The sequence below is a fragment of the Gossypium hirsutum genome, chromosome A11 (assembly GCF_007990345.1).
Source record: "Gossypium hirsutum isolate 1008001.06 chromosome A11, Gossypium_hirsutum_v2.1, whole genome shotgun sequence".
Taxonomy (NCBI): domain Eukaryota; kingdom Viridiplantae; phylum Streptophyta; class Magnoliopsida; order Malvales; family Malvaceae; genus Gossypium; species Gossypium hirsutum.
Window position 1 is genome coordinate 64,400,704 of NC_053434.1, and position 16,004 is coordinate 64,416,707.

At 34.2% G+C, this 16,004-nt stretch overlaps 3 protein-coding genes, 1 long non-coding RNA gene and 1 pseudogene across 8 annotated transcripts; 2 read left to right on the forward strand and 3 right to left on the reverse strand.

The window, feature by feature from the left end:
• The first annotated feature begins 568 nt into the window (after positions 1 to 568).
• Positions 569 to 2,867, forward strand: LOC107900026 (acyl-CoA-binding domain-containing protein 3). 3 transcript variants are annotated; one of them, XM_016825759.2, is made up of 6 exons: positions 573 to 814; positions 928 to 1,445; positions 1,712 to 1,799; positions 1,895 to 1,997; positions 2,096 to 2,142; positions 2,575 to 2,867. In XM_016825759.2, exons 2-6 carry the CDS (start codon positions 943 to 945, stop codon positions 2,707 to 2,709), a joined length of 876 nt encoding a protein of 291 aa, XP_016681248.2. In that variant the 5' UTR covers positions 573 to 814; positions 928 to 942; the 3' UTR covers positions 2,710 to 2,867. The 3 variants fall into 3 exon arrangements, with proteins under 3 accessions (XP_016681245.2, XP_016681248.2, XP_040937782.1); XM_016825756.2 differs by having other exon boundaries at positions 569 to 1,445; XM_041081848.1 differs by lacking the exon at positions 2,096 to 2,142 and having other exon boundaries at positions 583 to 1,445.
• Positions 2,868 to 3,973: 1,106 nt separating this feature from the next.
• Positions 3,974 to 5,906, reverse strand: LOC107900038 (uncharacterized). Of its 2 annotated transcripts, XR_001684819.1 has the most exons (5): positions 5,892 to 5,906; positions 4,904 to 4,999; positions 4,539 to 4,669; positions 4,337 to 4,449; positions 3,974 to 4,219 (listed from the first exon to the last, which is right to left on the reverse strand). It is a non-coding gene; the product is annotated as an uncharacterized lncRNA (long non-coding RNA). The 2 variants fall into 2 exon arrangements; XR_005905097.1 differs by lacking the exon at positions 5,892 to 5,906 and having other exon boundaries at positions 4,904 to 5,083.
• Positions 5,907 to 6,694: 788 nt separating this feature from the next.
• Positions 6,695 to 9,823, forward strand: LOC107900044 (molybdate-anion transporter). 2 transcript variants are annotated; one of them, XM_041081849.1, is made up of 9 exons: positions 6,695 to 7,053; positions 7,136 to 7,280; positions 7,418 to 7,586; positions 7,700 to 7,955; positions 8,278 to 8,366; positions 8,513 to 8,689; positions 8,811 to 8,896; positions 8,996 to 9,080; positions 9,395 to 9,823. In XM_041081849.1, exons 1-9 carry the CDS (start codon positions 6,843 to 6,845, stop codon positions 9,527 to 9,529), a joined length of 1,353 nt encoding a protein of 450 aa, XP_040937783.1. In that variant the 5' UTR covers positions 6,695 to 6,842; the 3' UTR covers positions 9,530 to 9,823. The 2 variants fall into 2 exon arrangements, with proteins under 2 accessions (XP_040937783.1, XP_040937784.1); XM_041081850.1 differs by having other exon boundaries at positions 6,710 to 7,053; positions 7,418 to 7,514.
• Positions 9,824 to 10,894: 1,071 nt separating this feature from the next.
• Positions 10,895 to 12,560, reverse strand: LOC107900060 (eukaryotic translation initiation factor 3 subunit E). Its single transcript, XM_016825779.2, has 4 exons — positions 12,395 to 12,560; positions 11,891 to 12,118; positions 11,675 to 11,796; positions 10,895 to 11,128 (listed from the first exon to the last, which is right to left on the reverse strand). The coding sequence occupies exons 1-4, from the start codon at positions 12,545 to 12,547 to the stop codon at positions 11,038 to 11,040; spliced, it is 594 nt and encodes a 197-aa protein (XP_016681268.2). The 5' UTR covers positions 12,548 to 12,560; the 3' UTR covers positions 10,895 to 11,037.
• Positions 12,561 to 12,890: 330 nt separating this feature from the next.
• Positions 12,891 to 15,539, reverse strand: LOC107900053 (probable prolyl 4-hydroxylase 9; annotated as a pseudogene).
• Between the last annotated feature and the right edge of the window lie 465 nt (positions 15,540 to 16,004).

Sequence of the window (16,004 nt, forward strand, 5' to 3'; positions counted from 1 at the left end):
AAAATATGAATTGTAATACAGTGCCTCCATGATATTTTTACTCATCATCTCCTGTATAAGTTTGAGGCCAAGCTGTTTATGGAGAGTTACTTCTCTTTTTGGCTATTGAGTTAACAGCTTCGACAAACTGGGACTTGGGGCAGCCATTCCATGCCATTTGCCACGAAGGATATTGTATGCTAATGACACAAAAAGCGCCTGAGTTGATGGTAACATCAAAAGGACAAGACAAGGTCAGGGGATCAGACAAGACCTTGAACATGTCTAATCTTTGAGCTTGTAAATAAGCTTGAATCAGTTGTTTAATGTCAAATGTAAATCCAACTTAAAACTCATCCCATTCTCCATTTTTATCATTCCGGTCCTATCAAATTCTAACTCAAACTTGAATACAAAATACAATCATGGTCTGAAGAAGAAATTAAACAAAATGGAAAGTGGTTGTTGGCATGCAATCTCGAAAGTTATAATAGACAATATTCACTGTTGTCCAATTAGGTCCCAAAGTTGTAAGGAAAAAAAGAAAAGAAAAGGCAATTAGCGGAAGAGTCATTTTCAAAAATACAGCTCTCTCTCTTCTTCCTTCGAATCAGGAACCGACACATTTGACATTGGCCATAACACCCGCCCTTTGCAGTTTCCAAAACACCCCAAAAAAAGATAAACACGAATATACTTTCCTCTGCTCCTCAAAATCCCACTTTTCTTATTCCCTTGTATATCATTTTCAACCGACAATAAAGACGCCAGAATCTTCATCTCTCTCATTCTTTTTTTTTTTTCCTTTCATCCCAATTCTTAACCATAAACCAAGGTAGCATGGAGCTTTTACTTGAATTTTTGTTTACTCTTTCTCTTTCCTTTGTTCTTTCATTTATTATTGCTAAGCTTCTTTCATTGTCTTCTGTCATTGATCAACATCTCGAGGCTGTTTCAAGATGTATGGAGGTCTCAAATAAGTCTGAAAAATGCGTTCTAGAATGTGAAAAGGGACTTGGGTTTGTTTCAGAAGTTGTAAAGTTTGATGCTTTAGGTGAATCTGTGGAAGAAAAGGGTACCCTTAAAGAGAGTTTGAATGATAGTCATGGACCAGCAAAAATCTCAGAGGTAACTGTTGAAGAAATCAGTTCTGGTGAAGAGAATTTTGGTGATAAAACCACTGAGATAGGATTAGCTGAAGAGGACGAAGAAGAGATTGAGGTGTTGGAAGATTGCTTAAACAAGGGTTTATCTGATGACGACTGGGAGGGGATTGAAAGAACTGAATTGGAGAAGGATTTTGGTGCTGCAGTGTGTTTTTTGGAAAGTAGAAACAATGCTGATCAAATTTTGAAACTTGGCAATAATCTAAAGATGCAATTATATGCACTCCAAAAGGTTGCCACTGAAGGGCCTTGCCATGAGACTCATCCTATGGCATTCAAGTTGTCTGCTCGTGCAAAATGGTAAAAATTCTCCTCTGAATTTGAATAAAAGCCCTTCAAGTGTTTGCTTTTTATTCTTAACTGCAGTCCAGTAAATGAGGATTAGATATAAGGTTGATTTAAATGTCTCAGCTAAAAATCCACAAGTACATTGACATTTAGAGTATTACCTCGCTTCAGATCTAATCTTATGGACAATGGAATCAGATTGTAAGGTGTAATCCGCATGGAGAATGTGCTTTTGTGGCTCATTAAGAATCTGAAGAAACCGGTTTTCATTGTGACAGGAATGCCTGGAAAAGACTTGGGAACGTGAGTCCAGAAGCAGCCATGGAGCAATATATCACTCTTCTTTCAAGAAGCATCCCTGGATATGTAAGCTCGCTTTCACCAATTTGCTGTCTACAGTGATTTTGCATCGAGGGAGGGTTCACCATAAATATTTCTTTGCTTGTTTGTTTGTGTTGCAGGGGGAGAGTAAACAGCATTCTGCAGATGTCAAAGCATCTTGGAAGCTGCCTTTGGATGCTAAAACAATGCCAGCAAACAAGCAATATCTGTGGATTACTACAGGTAACTTTCATCTATAATTGGCACAGACCAATTATTCTTAAATCCAACTTTCTCGCTCGGCTTACGTTTTTTTTTTCATTGGTGTGCAACTCCTACAGGACTTTTAATGAGGGGACAATGTCTGCTGTATACACTTCTTGAAAGGGTATTGCATGTTGATGTTTTATGTTGTATATATTCTTAGAATCGAATTCAATGCTAAACAGTATGGAGGAAATTTCAGCATATGATTCCATACTTTTCTCCCCGGACTCGGGGGTATATGTTGGTCGAATTTTTAAGTTTTTCATATATATTGTACTCATGTCTGAAAATGAAACAGCTTAGGATGATTCATTAAGCCGAATCATCCCACACAATCAGAAGCTACAAACTGGATCTGGAATGTAGTTATTATATTTATAGAGGAGAATTTTTTAATATGTAGACAGGTGGCTTTGAACTTGTCAACACTGTAAAACTTTACAATATATGCTATCAAAATATTATGCCAAATTTGGGAAATTCAGGCGAACCAAATGACTATCAAACATGCAATCATATCAAGTCCTTATGAAACTTCTGTTCGCAAATTCAGGATGATATCTGGTGTTGGCTGGCTCTTCATCGACCATCACCCACCTCCCAGCTTCAAACAACCATGGATGAAGAGGGGTTTCTTCAAGATTTTCTGGAACTTCTGCTTAGTTATTATTTCTCACTAAAGAAGTAACAAATTATCTGTCAAATGCCATAACCCTTTCGATTCTCATTAGTGTAGCAACTGGATTTATAGCACACTAATTCTTTTCAGATCCCAGAGGGCTGATGTTTTTATTCGTTAGATGTTCCTCTGTCAACAATAAAGAATTTGTGGTCTGATTCGTATTATTATTATTAGATTGAATCCCTTACTTGCATAAAATACGAACATAACAATTAAAGAGGTAGAGTAAAGTTGCTTGCAAGCAGAGTATAACGATCCAATTTATTTCCATTATAGAGTAAATACATTTACTGCACGTTTGGTTTGCTGTATTGGATTAGAGGTGTATTGGATTAGAGGTGTAATGGATTAGAGGTGTATTGGAATAGAGGTGTAATAGCAAATCAACTGTTTGGTTGAATGTAATGGAATAGAGGCGTAATAGTAATATTGTGTTTGGTTGAATGGAATAGAGGTGTAATAGCATAATGGAAAAAACTAAAATGACTAGAATACCCTTAGCATAAATTTGTTTTGGTAAATGATTATTGTTATTGTTATTTAAATTTTAATAAGATTATTAATATCAATAATAAATAATTTAATCATATTTAAACATAATTATTATTAAATATATTATAATTAAATATATATAATTTAATAAAATTCTTAATAATCAATATTCTTATATGAATTTACTCAAATCATAATATATGATACTATAAAATATAAATTAACATAATTATTATTAAATATATTATAATTAAAATATATAATTTAATAAAATTCTTAATAATCAATATTCTTATATGAATTTACTCAAATCATAATATATGATACTATAATTTACTCAAATTCTTATATGAATTTAATAAAAGATCATTTGAAATAATTAATATTAAAATTAACATGTAACTGTTTGTTACTCATTCTTTGTTTCTTATTCTTTTTGTTTTGATCATGTATCAATCATTTAAACCAAATGCTTGGTTGTATTGGACAGTGTTTTATTACTTTATAAATGCATGATTTTATATACACAAATACATATGTATAGGAAAATTATCTGAATGAATGGTTAATATTTATTATCAGCAAAACTTAGTATATACACACATAAATTAAGGTAAGATAATTAACTCGATATCTAGCTTGAGCAGCTCGAGTTTGTCTAAACAATACATCAAAACTTTTTATTTTGAAGCTTATAAACTTAAACAGCTTAAGTGTCTTATTTTTCATTATGCTATAAAGGGAATATAAATAAATACCAGAATTTTGATACGAAAAATTGCAGCAAGCAAAGCAATATCCTGCTATTAAACTCACTATAAAATATGTAATATAGCAAACAAAGATCTCTCAACTGATCTTTAATCTTTTTAATCATTTGTAAATAAAAGAAAAAATTACAAAAAAGAACAACCTGCAGAATGTTTGATGACAAAAACTAACAAAAATCCATGATTCAATATCAAATTCAAGATGCATTCTCCTTTTTCAGCTTAGCAAGTTCTTGCTTGATGACTCCAGACCTCTGCAAAACCGTATTACAGCTCGTCAAGCTTCGATTGAAGTTTTGAGGAAGTGCTTTCAAGAAAAGAACTCTGGTATAAAACGGGTAGACACAATAAGGGGTGTATCGGAAACTGACCTTGATCTTAGCCAACATAAGCTTGAACCTATCAAAGTCGTTGAGAGATGCTCTTCTCTTCTGGACAATCAACTTTCTACCCCACGAGCTACTTTCCCATTTGTTCTTAACATCTGTAAGTTAACATAAGAGTGATAAGAAAGAAAACATATCTTCAAGAAATAACATTACAAATGCTGGTGAAAGCTGTCGTCGTCCTTACCAGCCTTCTCCATAGCTTCGATCAACCCATTTGTTCTTGGGAACACGTGGAATGTCAATCGTGATATCTGTCAATGTAAGCCTCTTGAAGTTCATTTGGCCTCTTACTATATCCGGGGCATCAACAAGTGCCTGCCACATTAAAAATAGCACTTCTTACACACACATCTCCAAATAACACCTATAGGACTTCAACTAGACTAGTTGGCTGATAAAGGAACATTGATAATTGAGCAGACCATAATCCAAAGACTAAAACCAGCAAGATGGGTTAGTAGAAAAATTATGCAGCCAAATCTAATGGTCACATTAAAGACATGTTTAAACCCTTCATATGACATGTGATAAAGGAAAGGGCTTTCTTACATGACCACAGGTAAGTTTGCAGGCAATTGCATGACTTGCTTCATGCAAGAATACTGTAATGAGCTTAAAAGGCAGCAACAGCACTGTTCTCCATATCTACAACAATCAGGGGGAAACATTAGGTCAATCCATTTAAGCAAACAGAGGCAACCAGTTCAAATTCCAAAGAATGCTGTATCTTTTAACAGAAATTCAACTGCAGTGAATCCCCCTAGGAAACTCCTAAAACCTTGGCATCCTCATCCTTATGAACAACTTATGAAAATTGTTGTAAATGCCATAGCATTTATGAGTTCCTTATGAACAGATTTACAACAAGTATTACAAAAGTAAATCACAAATGCTCCAAGAAAAGAACCCAATTTCCTTCAACGTGCAAACCAAGAAACTATTTAAACTGAATCTATTTCGTAATTCAAATTACCATCAATTTTCTTGGAAGTAAGTGAATGCAAATGCATGCAGGAGATAATATCAATGGAGAAGCAGATCGAAAAAACATTCTAAAACAGAGGATTAATTTGCTTCCCTCGATTGAACTCCCTCAAATTGAAAGATCTTCAGAAACTCATTGGATTTTTCCATGAAGATTATACTGTTGACTTCCCAGCCTTAAAGATTCTTGAGATAGAAAACAGTCCAGACTTGAAGGCATTCATCCATAAATCTATCGACAAATATAACCCTACTGGTGGAGTTTTGTTCAACGAAAAGGTACTGCTTTTAACGCAGTGAATTATACCTTATTTCCATTTCTCTTGTTATAATTAACTCTTCTAATCATTTCTTCCACAGACATGAATACTGACATCAACTATATTACTTCTGTTAAATTCACCATCTCTAAACAACATAAATTCAAGGATTAACTAAACATAACAATAAAAAGAATTCAAAACCCCAAAAAGAACAAATCTTGCAGAGACCCAAAATTAAAAAAAAATGAAACATGATTACATATGGCTTGTAAATTGAAGGTTTAGTTAACCTGTAATGAATATGGATTTCCTTTGAAATAGATTGAAGCCTTGAGTGGAGCCTGGAAAGAAGCAGAAATGGCGATAACTAGGCGCAGGCAAGGCAACCAAGAAGAGGAATAAATTAGGAGGAATGGAAAGCTTAAAAACCCAAAACACTAACCTGTAAATGACCAAATCCGGGCACAGTGCGATGAAGAAGAAGCTGTAATCAGAAAAGGGGAAACCGATTACATGTAGAATCAGCAGAGTGAAACAAATCTGGAGGGGATTAACTTGCCAACAACAAATTCGGCAGAGGCTAGAAGGAACAGAAGAGAAACGGGGAAGCAGATGGGAGGGTACAACAAGGATGGTAAACCTATGCGGAGCCTAATCTGAGCAAATAGGGTGTATTAGAAATCGGTGGATTTCACCGATTAAGTTAGTCGCGTATTACAGCCGTAATAGAAAAACCACGAACCAAACAATGGCATAGAAGCGTCTTAAGTAGGCCCCACCGATTAGGGGTGTATTGGCATAGCCAATACACCCAACCAAACATGCCGTTAAAATTAAATTTAGATTTATGCAAATGTTGGTATAGAAAACTAAATATTTTACACATAACATACAAAAAAAAATACATATTGTGTGATTCAGCGGTTAAATAAATAATCAAAATAAGTTGATAAGTTTTGTTTATGAATTTTGGATCCAATATATCCGTATTTTGCATAAATTTAGATAAAATTTAAAAGCAAAAATTTGAATATCTCCTATGTTTTACAAAATAAATTTAATATTTAATATTTTTTACATTAACACCCATCTTCGCTGCTTTAATATTTGAGGCTGAAAATATTATTTATGACATCAAAACGAACCGGCGCGTCTTTCAAACTCCAGAACATCCAACCTCCGCGTCCTTTCTCACTTGTCAGTTTTCAGTCCGATCTAGGGTTTGTCCGTCGGAGATCGAAATGGGCGTTGTAATCGAAAGCTCCGTTTGGGTACCTACTTCTTCCGTCTACATCTTCATTTTCCTTTCTTGTTTCTTCTCACTTTCTCTCTTCCCTTTCTACCTTTCCAAGCACGCCCCTACTAAATCACCTCCTTTCTCCGACCACCCAACCTTCGCCTCTCCTCTCCGCTTCCAACGTTACTTTCTCCTTCTCTATTCCCTCGCCTCAGGTAAAAAAAAAATTATCTTTCTTTTTTTCTGAATTGAAAGGGAAAAAAAGTTGATCTGATTCCTACATAATCGTTTTCGCAGTGTTGGAAGGATTATGGTCTGTGTACGGAGAGTTTGAGCTGGTTTACTATGGAATTACCAAGGAAGATACAGTGACGTTTATGCTTATTGGATTTGGAGCTGCTCTTTTTGTCGGTAGTTTCTTAGGCCTTCTCTCTGATTTAATGTGAGTAAAACTTAATCTTTCCATTTTTGTAGTGCCTTTTTTTCAGTGAATTAACCAAATTTATTTATGAATCCGTTGGGTGATATAGATTCTGAAAATTTTGATTATTTTTTCTTTATTTTTTGTTATTCATGTAGAGGTCGAAAGAAATCTTGTTTGGTGTTTTATATCTTTCACCTTGTTGTTGGGATATGGAAGTGGATTACATCAAGTCCTAGCTTTTGGGTAGCAAATGTGTGTTTATCTTTGGCAACATCAATATTTTCCTTCAGTTTCGAGACATGGGCTGTTGTTGAACATGACAAGGTTGGTGCAAAGATACTTTCAGCTCTCTCTCTTGATACATTCCTCGGTTTGCAATCCAAAACCGACAAGTTTGAACATAATGGTATCAACTTTCTTTGGGTTCTTTTCTCCAGGGTCATAGGCAAGATCTTTTGAATGAAACATTTTGGTTGATGACTTTTTTCGAGTCTGCGGCTTTGATTGGAAGTCAGGTGCTTAGCAATTGGATGGTGGGTGGTAATTTGGAGAAAGAAATTGCATGTCCTTCCACTGCAGCTATTTTTACGGCAATAGTAGGCATTAGCTGTATTTCCAGAGTTTATGGTGCGAGTCCTCAGTCAGTGACCTTTAAGGAATATAAGGTGTCCTTTTACTCATATATCCTTTGTGGTAAGAATTTTCAGTTCTATTAATTGTTTTTAATTTGTTCATGGAAGCATTCTTGTAACATTGAGCATTTTAATATGGCAATTTTAGCAGCCATTTGAAATTAGCTTGATTTGTTACTAAACACTACGAATGATATTATTAAATGTGTTTCCCATGATTAAATAGACGAAACTGTTTTAGATTGCAGTTGCTCCTGAGTTCACTCTCCTTCAAATTTCTTTTACGGGTGATGACGGATTTGATTGCTACATAATTGTATGATTGAATACTCTTAGCAGAAAAGAAAAATGTTTTGACTAGCTAAACTGCTTGTGTTCTGCAGATAGAAGGATATGGTTACTGGCATGCGCACAAGCTTGCCTTCATTTCTCCATAGTAGTTTTCTGGATTCTCTGGGCCCCGACACTGGTGGTAAGATCATATCTTTTGTTGAGAAGAATGTTTGCTCGGTTCTCAGTTTCTCTATTTCTTTTTGTTAAGTTTTGAAATTGTCATCTTGGAAGCTTTATGTCTTTGAAACCTATCAATTTAAGATAATTTTTACATGTGAGTTACAGGCTGATGGTCGAGAAGTGTATCTAGGGTTCATGTATCCATGTGTGTTGGGGGCAAGGATGTTAGGAAGTACACTGTTCCCATGGTTTATTAATGCACCACTTCAAACTGAGGATTGCTTGGTATATGCATTTATCATACAGGGTCTTCTTTTGTCTATAATAGCTTTTGATTACCAGGTATGTGTACTATGCTTCTATATCTATCTCAATAAATATATAAATTATCATATATATATAAATTAGGGCCACTTGTTCTTAGGCCACCCATAGCCTCAGAGTTCTGTGTTTTGGATTGTAGGAAATTGGAGCTCTGGTGACACAGTATTTTTTGTTCCATGCCTGCATTGGCCTAATTCTTCCTTCACTTGCAAGATTGAGGACCATGTACGTTACAAGTTTTTGAAGTCATTTTTTCCAACACCATGCCTCTTATTTGTGAAATTTTAGTTTTAAGTCACTGTGCTTTTAATCATTATTTTTTAGGTATGTGCCAAATGAGTTGCGTGGAGGAATGATAAGCCTTTCTCTAGCTCCCGCAAATGCTGCAATTTTGTTTATTCTGATGCAGGTGTGTCCTTGACCCAATTTATGCATCCGTGCACATTCTATATTCATGGATGATTCATTTTACTGGAAAGAGAGGAAATGGCAGTATGAAACCAGATACACCTCTTCAGCCCCTTTTTATCTGCTGTTGTAATAATTTGGTTAAGAATTGTGAATTAGGACTGACCAATGTTTATCCGTAGACCTGAGCTCATGAGGATAGGAAAATTGGAAATGAGCACTCACTGAATCTTGTGGGAGAATATGGAATATGATAATAATGCAACCTTTTTGTTTTTCCTAATGAACTAACTGTCTAGCTTCGTAATGTTGCAGAGAGGCTATTATAGGACTGTTGAGAATTCAGAAGTGATAGCGTTTGCTGCAGTTGGATTGTTCGCAGCAGCTGGTTGCATGTATGTTTTGAAGCGGTTGGGAAAGCAACCATATCAAAACTGGCATAAATTATGATTTTCCATTTCCCATTTTTGCTGGCATTGATGGTTTACTGGAATCTATAATTAATGGCCGATCAATTTGAAGGATCAAACAGCTTTATCGTGGATCTTCTAATTTCTAGTGAATCATATGCAAGGAGGCATTTAACCTATGAAAAAGAGATGAAAGGGCAGAACAGTTTGAAGGATTGGCCAAGTTATCGCAATAACCTCGCAATATCACTCCGGAAGAAAATACAAGCAACACCGTAATTCAGCCAGTAACAATTGACCATCAAACCCTACAGGTTTTGTGTTATATCTAATACAAGTGAACATGTTTTGCATTTAAAATTTTGCCTGAAGTTGCAGTTGAAAGGTGGATTGATGCAGCAGAGGGTCTCTCAGGGCAAGTTTGGTTCGCTGTATTGGATTAGAGGTGTATTGGATTAGAGGTGTAATGGAATAGAGGTGTATTGGATTAGAGGTGTAATAGCAAATCAACTGTTTGGTTGAATGTAATGGAATAGAGGCGTAATAGTAATCTTGTGTTTGGTTGAATGGAATAGAGGTGTAATAGCATAATGGAAAAAACTAAAATGATTAGAATACCCTTAGCATAAATTTGTTTAGGTAACTGATTATTGTTATTGTTATTAAATTTTAATAAGATTATTAATATAAATAATAAATAATTTAATCATATTTTAACATAATTATTATTAAATATATTTTTTTTATAATATATAATTTGATAAAATATATGAATTTATTAAAATTATAATATATAATATTATAAAATATAATTTAAAATAATTATTATTAAATATAATTTAACAAAAATATATAATTTAATAAAATTCTTAGTATTAAATATTCTTATATGAATTTATTAAAATTATAATATATAATACTATAAAATAATTTTTATTAAATATAATTTAATAAAAATATATAATTTAATAAAATTAAATATTCTTATGATTGTATCAACAAACTTCATCAATTTCTTCTATCAAATATTAAAATATTTGAACTTGACTTTGAATAATGATTTTATGATTGTTACTTTACCATCAGCAACCCAAGTTAAATTTACTTAACAACATAATGAATTAGGGTTTTTCTTCATATTTCCAATTATGTATTCTGTTTCCCAATAATGAATTATGTATTCAATTTCATTTTTGTTTCTAGATTTGACTTGCAGCAATTTTGGTTTTCAATGTTGTTTTCTTCGTTTATTTTAACTTTTTTTTGTTATATTTTCTGTAGAAAGATGGATTTTTTATGATTAAACTTTTAGACATGTTTATTTTCAATTTTTTCCACGAGCATTTAGATAAGAAAAATATTAAAACTATTCAAAAGTTACTTGTTTGCTTCAAAACGAATTATATAAGGACTAAATTGCTCATTTTTATATTAGAGGACCCAATTTGCTCTTGAATTTCTAATAGTTTAACCAACAAAAGTCTTACATGACCTAACAAAAAAACCTCTCCAACTAAATTGCACGCATAACTTGTTTAGCAAAGTTCATTATATTGTGATACAAGAAAACTGATCTGAGGCAGTACATGAACTGTCCTCTTTCTCTTCCAATGTTCGGCACAACTCATCTACTTCTTCCCTGCATTAGTAAACTGATCACTTAATTTGCTTATATAAAATTCAACATGCAAATACTATACACATGCTCTTAGACATGCTAAAGAGTAAAGACTTCAAAACATGGGGCATATACCATATACACACTTCTAGACATGTTCATTAGAGGTTTAACACTACTTTCTTTGTTTTTGGTTTGATTGCAGTTCTTTATGGGACACATACTTTCTTTGTCAATGCGAAGATATCACCTACTTTAGCCTCAAATCTTTGAACAAACATTTTGCAAATTACATGGCAGGCAGTGCATTAACTTTTCATATTAAAAAACCATGCAAATGATAAAAGAAATCCACAAAGTTTCTAAACATGTTCCATTCCAACACAATCAAAACCGAAGCATGTGAACATAGCAGGATCTTGAAATAGAAGTAAGTCATGGCATAAAAAGACAGGAAAATGCACAAAGAACAAATAAGCACAGATGTGACTACCACACAAATGATGCAACTAACAACATCAGTAACAAAACATGGAAACATTAAGTTTAGTTGTTAAAGTGACATACTTGTCTTGATTAAATAGGTCAATGATCTGTGTTCTTCCATTGTCATGGTTGAAAAAGATGAAGAGGCTCCAATGCATAAGCCATATTCTACTCTGAACTTGGTTCAAAGGTGATGAGAAGCTCTGCAGCAAAAAGACCAATAAATGAGTCAACGAATAATCGGAAAGCAATTTGTCAAAATAAAAACCGAATAATCAATGGGGATATAACCAAAACCTTGGAATCGATTATTTCTTTCAAACGATTAAGTTCTTCAAGAGCAATATCCCAGTTTTGCATCAGTATCTCGGCAGCAAGCTTCCCCCACAATGCACTCAAGCTCCTTTCGCTGTTAGTACATAAAGCCCGATACTGATACAGATAGTCAGTAGCACCAGAGTAGTTGCCACACTCAAATTGGAATTTTGCATACTGATATAATGCCTCTATTTGATCTGGACCAATCTGTTAAAAAAATAATTTTATCCACCATTAAATTAAAAAAAACTTCAATTAATTCAAACCCAGGCAAAATCAAAACTGTAACAACAAAGAGCATGCTAGAATTTTAGCACAAGAAAGCATATGCATCTATTTGGTTATTCTTTATATTTTCCTTAAAAATCACATAATGTTATGACTAATACAATTTCACACTTGAATGGGTTATTCACTAAAAATCAAGAAGGGGTTAAAATAACATAAAAATAACCTTAAATTCATGAAAAAGGGGGAACAGACCTGGTAGCGGTCATTAAGCATCTGGAGATTATACTGTTTATCAGCACGCAGTTCCTGAACAGCGTTAGCGTTTTGCAAGAAAGTAACGAGAGGAGCGGCGGCATCTTCCAAAGCTTTGAGACGAGCGACAACCTCGACTCTCCTATCGACCATGTCCTGAGGGACATCATCGATGCGGTACAGGCTCTTATGGAATATTTGTCTTGTTCAAAAGCTCGATCTTTGCTTTCAAGATCTGTTCATCTGGGTATAGTTGTCGCTCTTGCAAGAACTCCAGCAATGGTTGTAAAGTAAAAGAAAAGAAAAGGTTGAGAGACAGAGGGAGCAAATCGGTTGAGTAAATCGACAGAAGGCAGAAGGAAGAAAGAGGAGACGCAATAGGAAAGCCAATCAGGAGGGTAAAACAGGGAGGGTAAACGAAGCAGCACCTAAACTGAGCTTTGGGGATGTATTACAAATCGGTGAATTCACCGATTAGGTCAGGAATGTATTACACCCGTAATAGCATTACCATGAACCAAACAATGGAATAAATGAGGCTTAAGTGGGACCCACTAATTAGGGGTGTATTGGCATATGCCAATACACCCAACCAAACATGTAGTCAGTGTTAAGCAGGTTTGAGATTTCACCCAGTATTTAAAGTCATTCCAAGAACAGTGTGGTTCAGATAGATTCTTAGATCTTACTTCATACTTCTGAGAATATTATTATTTGCTTTGATATTATGTACATGAGAAATCTGTATAAACTGATTCTAATTTTTTTCAGCAATTACATGAGAAAAGGAATACCCATATGTGAAACAAGTGTTCATATTGAGACTAACTGGAAAAGTTAATGGCGATATAAGGAGAAACCCGTCAAAAACTCTCGGACAACTTTGACTGATGGGAAGGAATCGATCCCTAAAAAAAATCTTTTTGATCTCTGATCCATTTCGTAACCACCCATTTTTCACCTTTGATTACAGGACAGCTGGTATGAAGTGATGCCTGCCAAAGCACATTGACAGCATGAAGAAACGTGAAATTAACAAACAAATATTAAAACTGCAGCCATACAAATAGTGGAGAAAATGGGTACCGTATCGATCGTATTATTGGGAAACAATGAATAAAACAGAAACCCATCTCCGATGCGTGGCTTCACTTTCAGACCTATACACTTCTTGAAATCATAACTTCCATCCATATTCAACCCTTTCTGGACTTTGTTCATAGCATTTATATATTGCAGTCAGAAACAACTGAGCAATGGGAGAAGCATCAGTTTTGATTCTAAAATCTTACCTCGAATGGAAATGCAGTTTCCCCTCCTTCAACCTCTGACATATATACTAAAAAGGTAGCAACCTGATTTTGTTAACTAGGTCAGCATAAATCTATGATGTAAACAATGAAAATACATATACACAGGTTGTGCTTAAATTGTCGATTTGATTAATACCTAAATTGAATTAATTAATATCATAAAAGTCTTAACCGTTTAATTGAATTAAAATGTTTTCAAAATCTTTTAATAGGCCCGAATAATTTTGGTTAATAAGGGCAATTAATTAAATTATATCATTGTAATATTATAATTTGAAAATTAACTTGATTTGAGCTTGAAATTTAAAAAAAAAATTAAGTTGACTCGAATAATTTGATTAGCTTAATTAACTTAAATTTTTTTAAATTTTTTCGAGTTAAATCGAGTTTTGTTCAATTAAAGAAATCAGAAGAATAAAAAATGTCAAGCAACACCCATCCAACACTGTTTTGAGTTTGACTTGGGAAGAAAAACATTTACGGCTTCTTTCTTTCTTTTCTTTACTTTTTTTTTAATTTTAATTTATTTATTAGTTTAAAAATATATAGATGTACTATAATAATTTGTATAAACCTGTTCTTTAATTTTTATATTTCGAACTTACATAATACATTCGGTGGCCGACCGAATTATTAATGCCCCTAAAAATACAGAGAAAAAGCAGCAGAAGCAAGGACATAACATACCCTTCGGCTCTTTTGGGGACCTTATTGTTCGACTGGGAACGCATCAAGATGTGAATCGTACTTTTGTCCCAACTCATAGCGCAGAACATTAAAATGCTGAAACCATGACATTGATCCCCCCAACAATATAAGACCAATTAACCAAAGCTGGTCTGAAAGAGACAAAGAGGGAAGTAGTAAATATTGTTTTGAAGTTACCTCATAGTTAGTCCTTGGAAGCTTTGTAGCCTTTGCTATTTTCTCTTCAATGGCGTCCAAAACTCCAGTAGGATCGTCAGAAACACTAAGAAACGTGCCCATACTGTGTTTTAACAAGGAAGTTTTAGCTTAGCTATGTAAAAAAAAAAAGCATTGTTACAACAAACAACATCAAACAGTTAGCGTACCTACAAAGTTGGAACCCCAACATACCTTGTTCTAACATCCTGTGGGTATTCTGATTCCCCTTTCCGCAAAGCCAATTTGGAAGGTGCAAGGTTTGGTTTTGCCAAGTTAATTATATGTTGGCATTGCTCCGGAGTTGCGAATTTCGGAAAATAAAAAGCACGCGGCCTCCAACTTATAACCTGCAATGAATCAGATGATGAAACATCATAAAGATAAGAATAATTTACGATGAATATCGACAACGAAACCCAACCTGAAAAGGAATAACAGAAATAGAATCATCTCCAGTTTTTCCATGTCCCATCAACTCATACTCCACTGAATTAAGCAGCTGCCTCCCTCTCTGCCTTACTCCAGAAACCTACTTCCAAACAATCGGATTAAACAAAAAGATAAAAACAACATTAAAGAATTATATGAGGAAAAAAAAAAGATCACCTGAGAGCGAAGGCTTGAAAAAAGGAAGCCAAAAACGAAGAAGAAGCAACAGAAAACAATAACAGCAGGAAAATCAAGCTTTGTTTTGGTAGTGTTCCAGTGCCAGTAAGCCCTGCCTTTGGCTTTAGCTTTAGGAGTATAATCAGAGGTTGACATTTCTGAAAGACTAAAAGCTACGTTGTTGTTTGTAGGGTTGCAGGAAACAGGGCGGGAGTTTTTTATTTATAAAATTGAGAAAGTAGAATTTCCAGAAATAGTAATGAATGGGAATGCATGGAAATGAAATTAAAGCCGATCTGAATGTAGATTTGTGTTTGTAATCTGTTGGTTTAGCCCACGGGATTTTGGTTTGGGTCAATAGGAATAGGATTATGAACAGTAAAGACATTAATTTCGGACTGAAACTAGTGTTTCTGAATTTAATTAATATTTATTTCAAAGTTAACTCAGAAATAATATCTATGATACAATGTGCTGCACAAAGATTCCCAGCCAATCCAACACACTCTCATTGGACTTTTTACCCTTCAAATCCGTCAAATTAAACCACGGAAAGTAGCAGGCAACAACGCTCTCTGTTCTATTGCTAACGGGTACTTGAAATTTTGTTTATTTACAATTTACACCCCTCAAACATTGACTTAACATAAAACCATGCAGAACCCCCAAATGGGTTGCGGAAAGAATGACATGTCAAAATTCAATCAACTTTTCATGATAGCCCATGCTACACTGGCAATTCAAACTTTAAAGTAATAATTAATTATTAATTTTAAAATATTTTT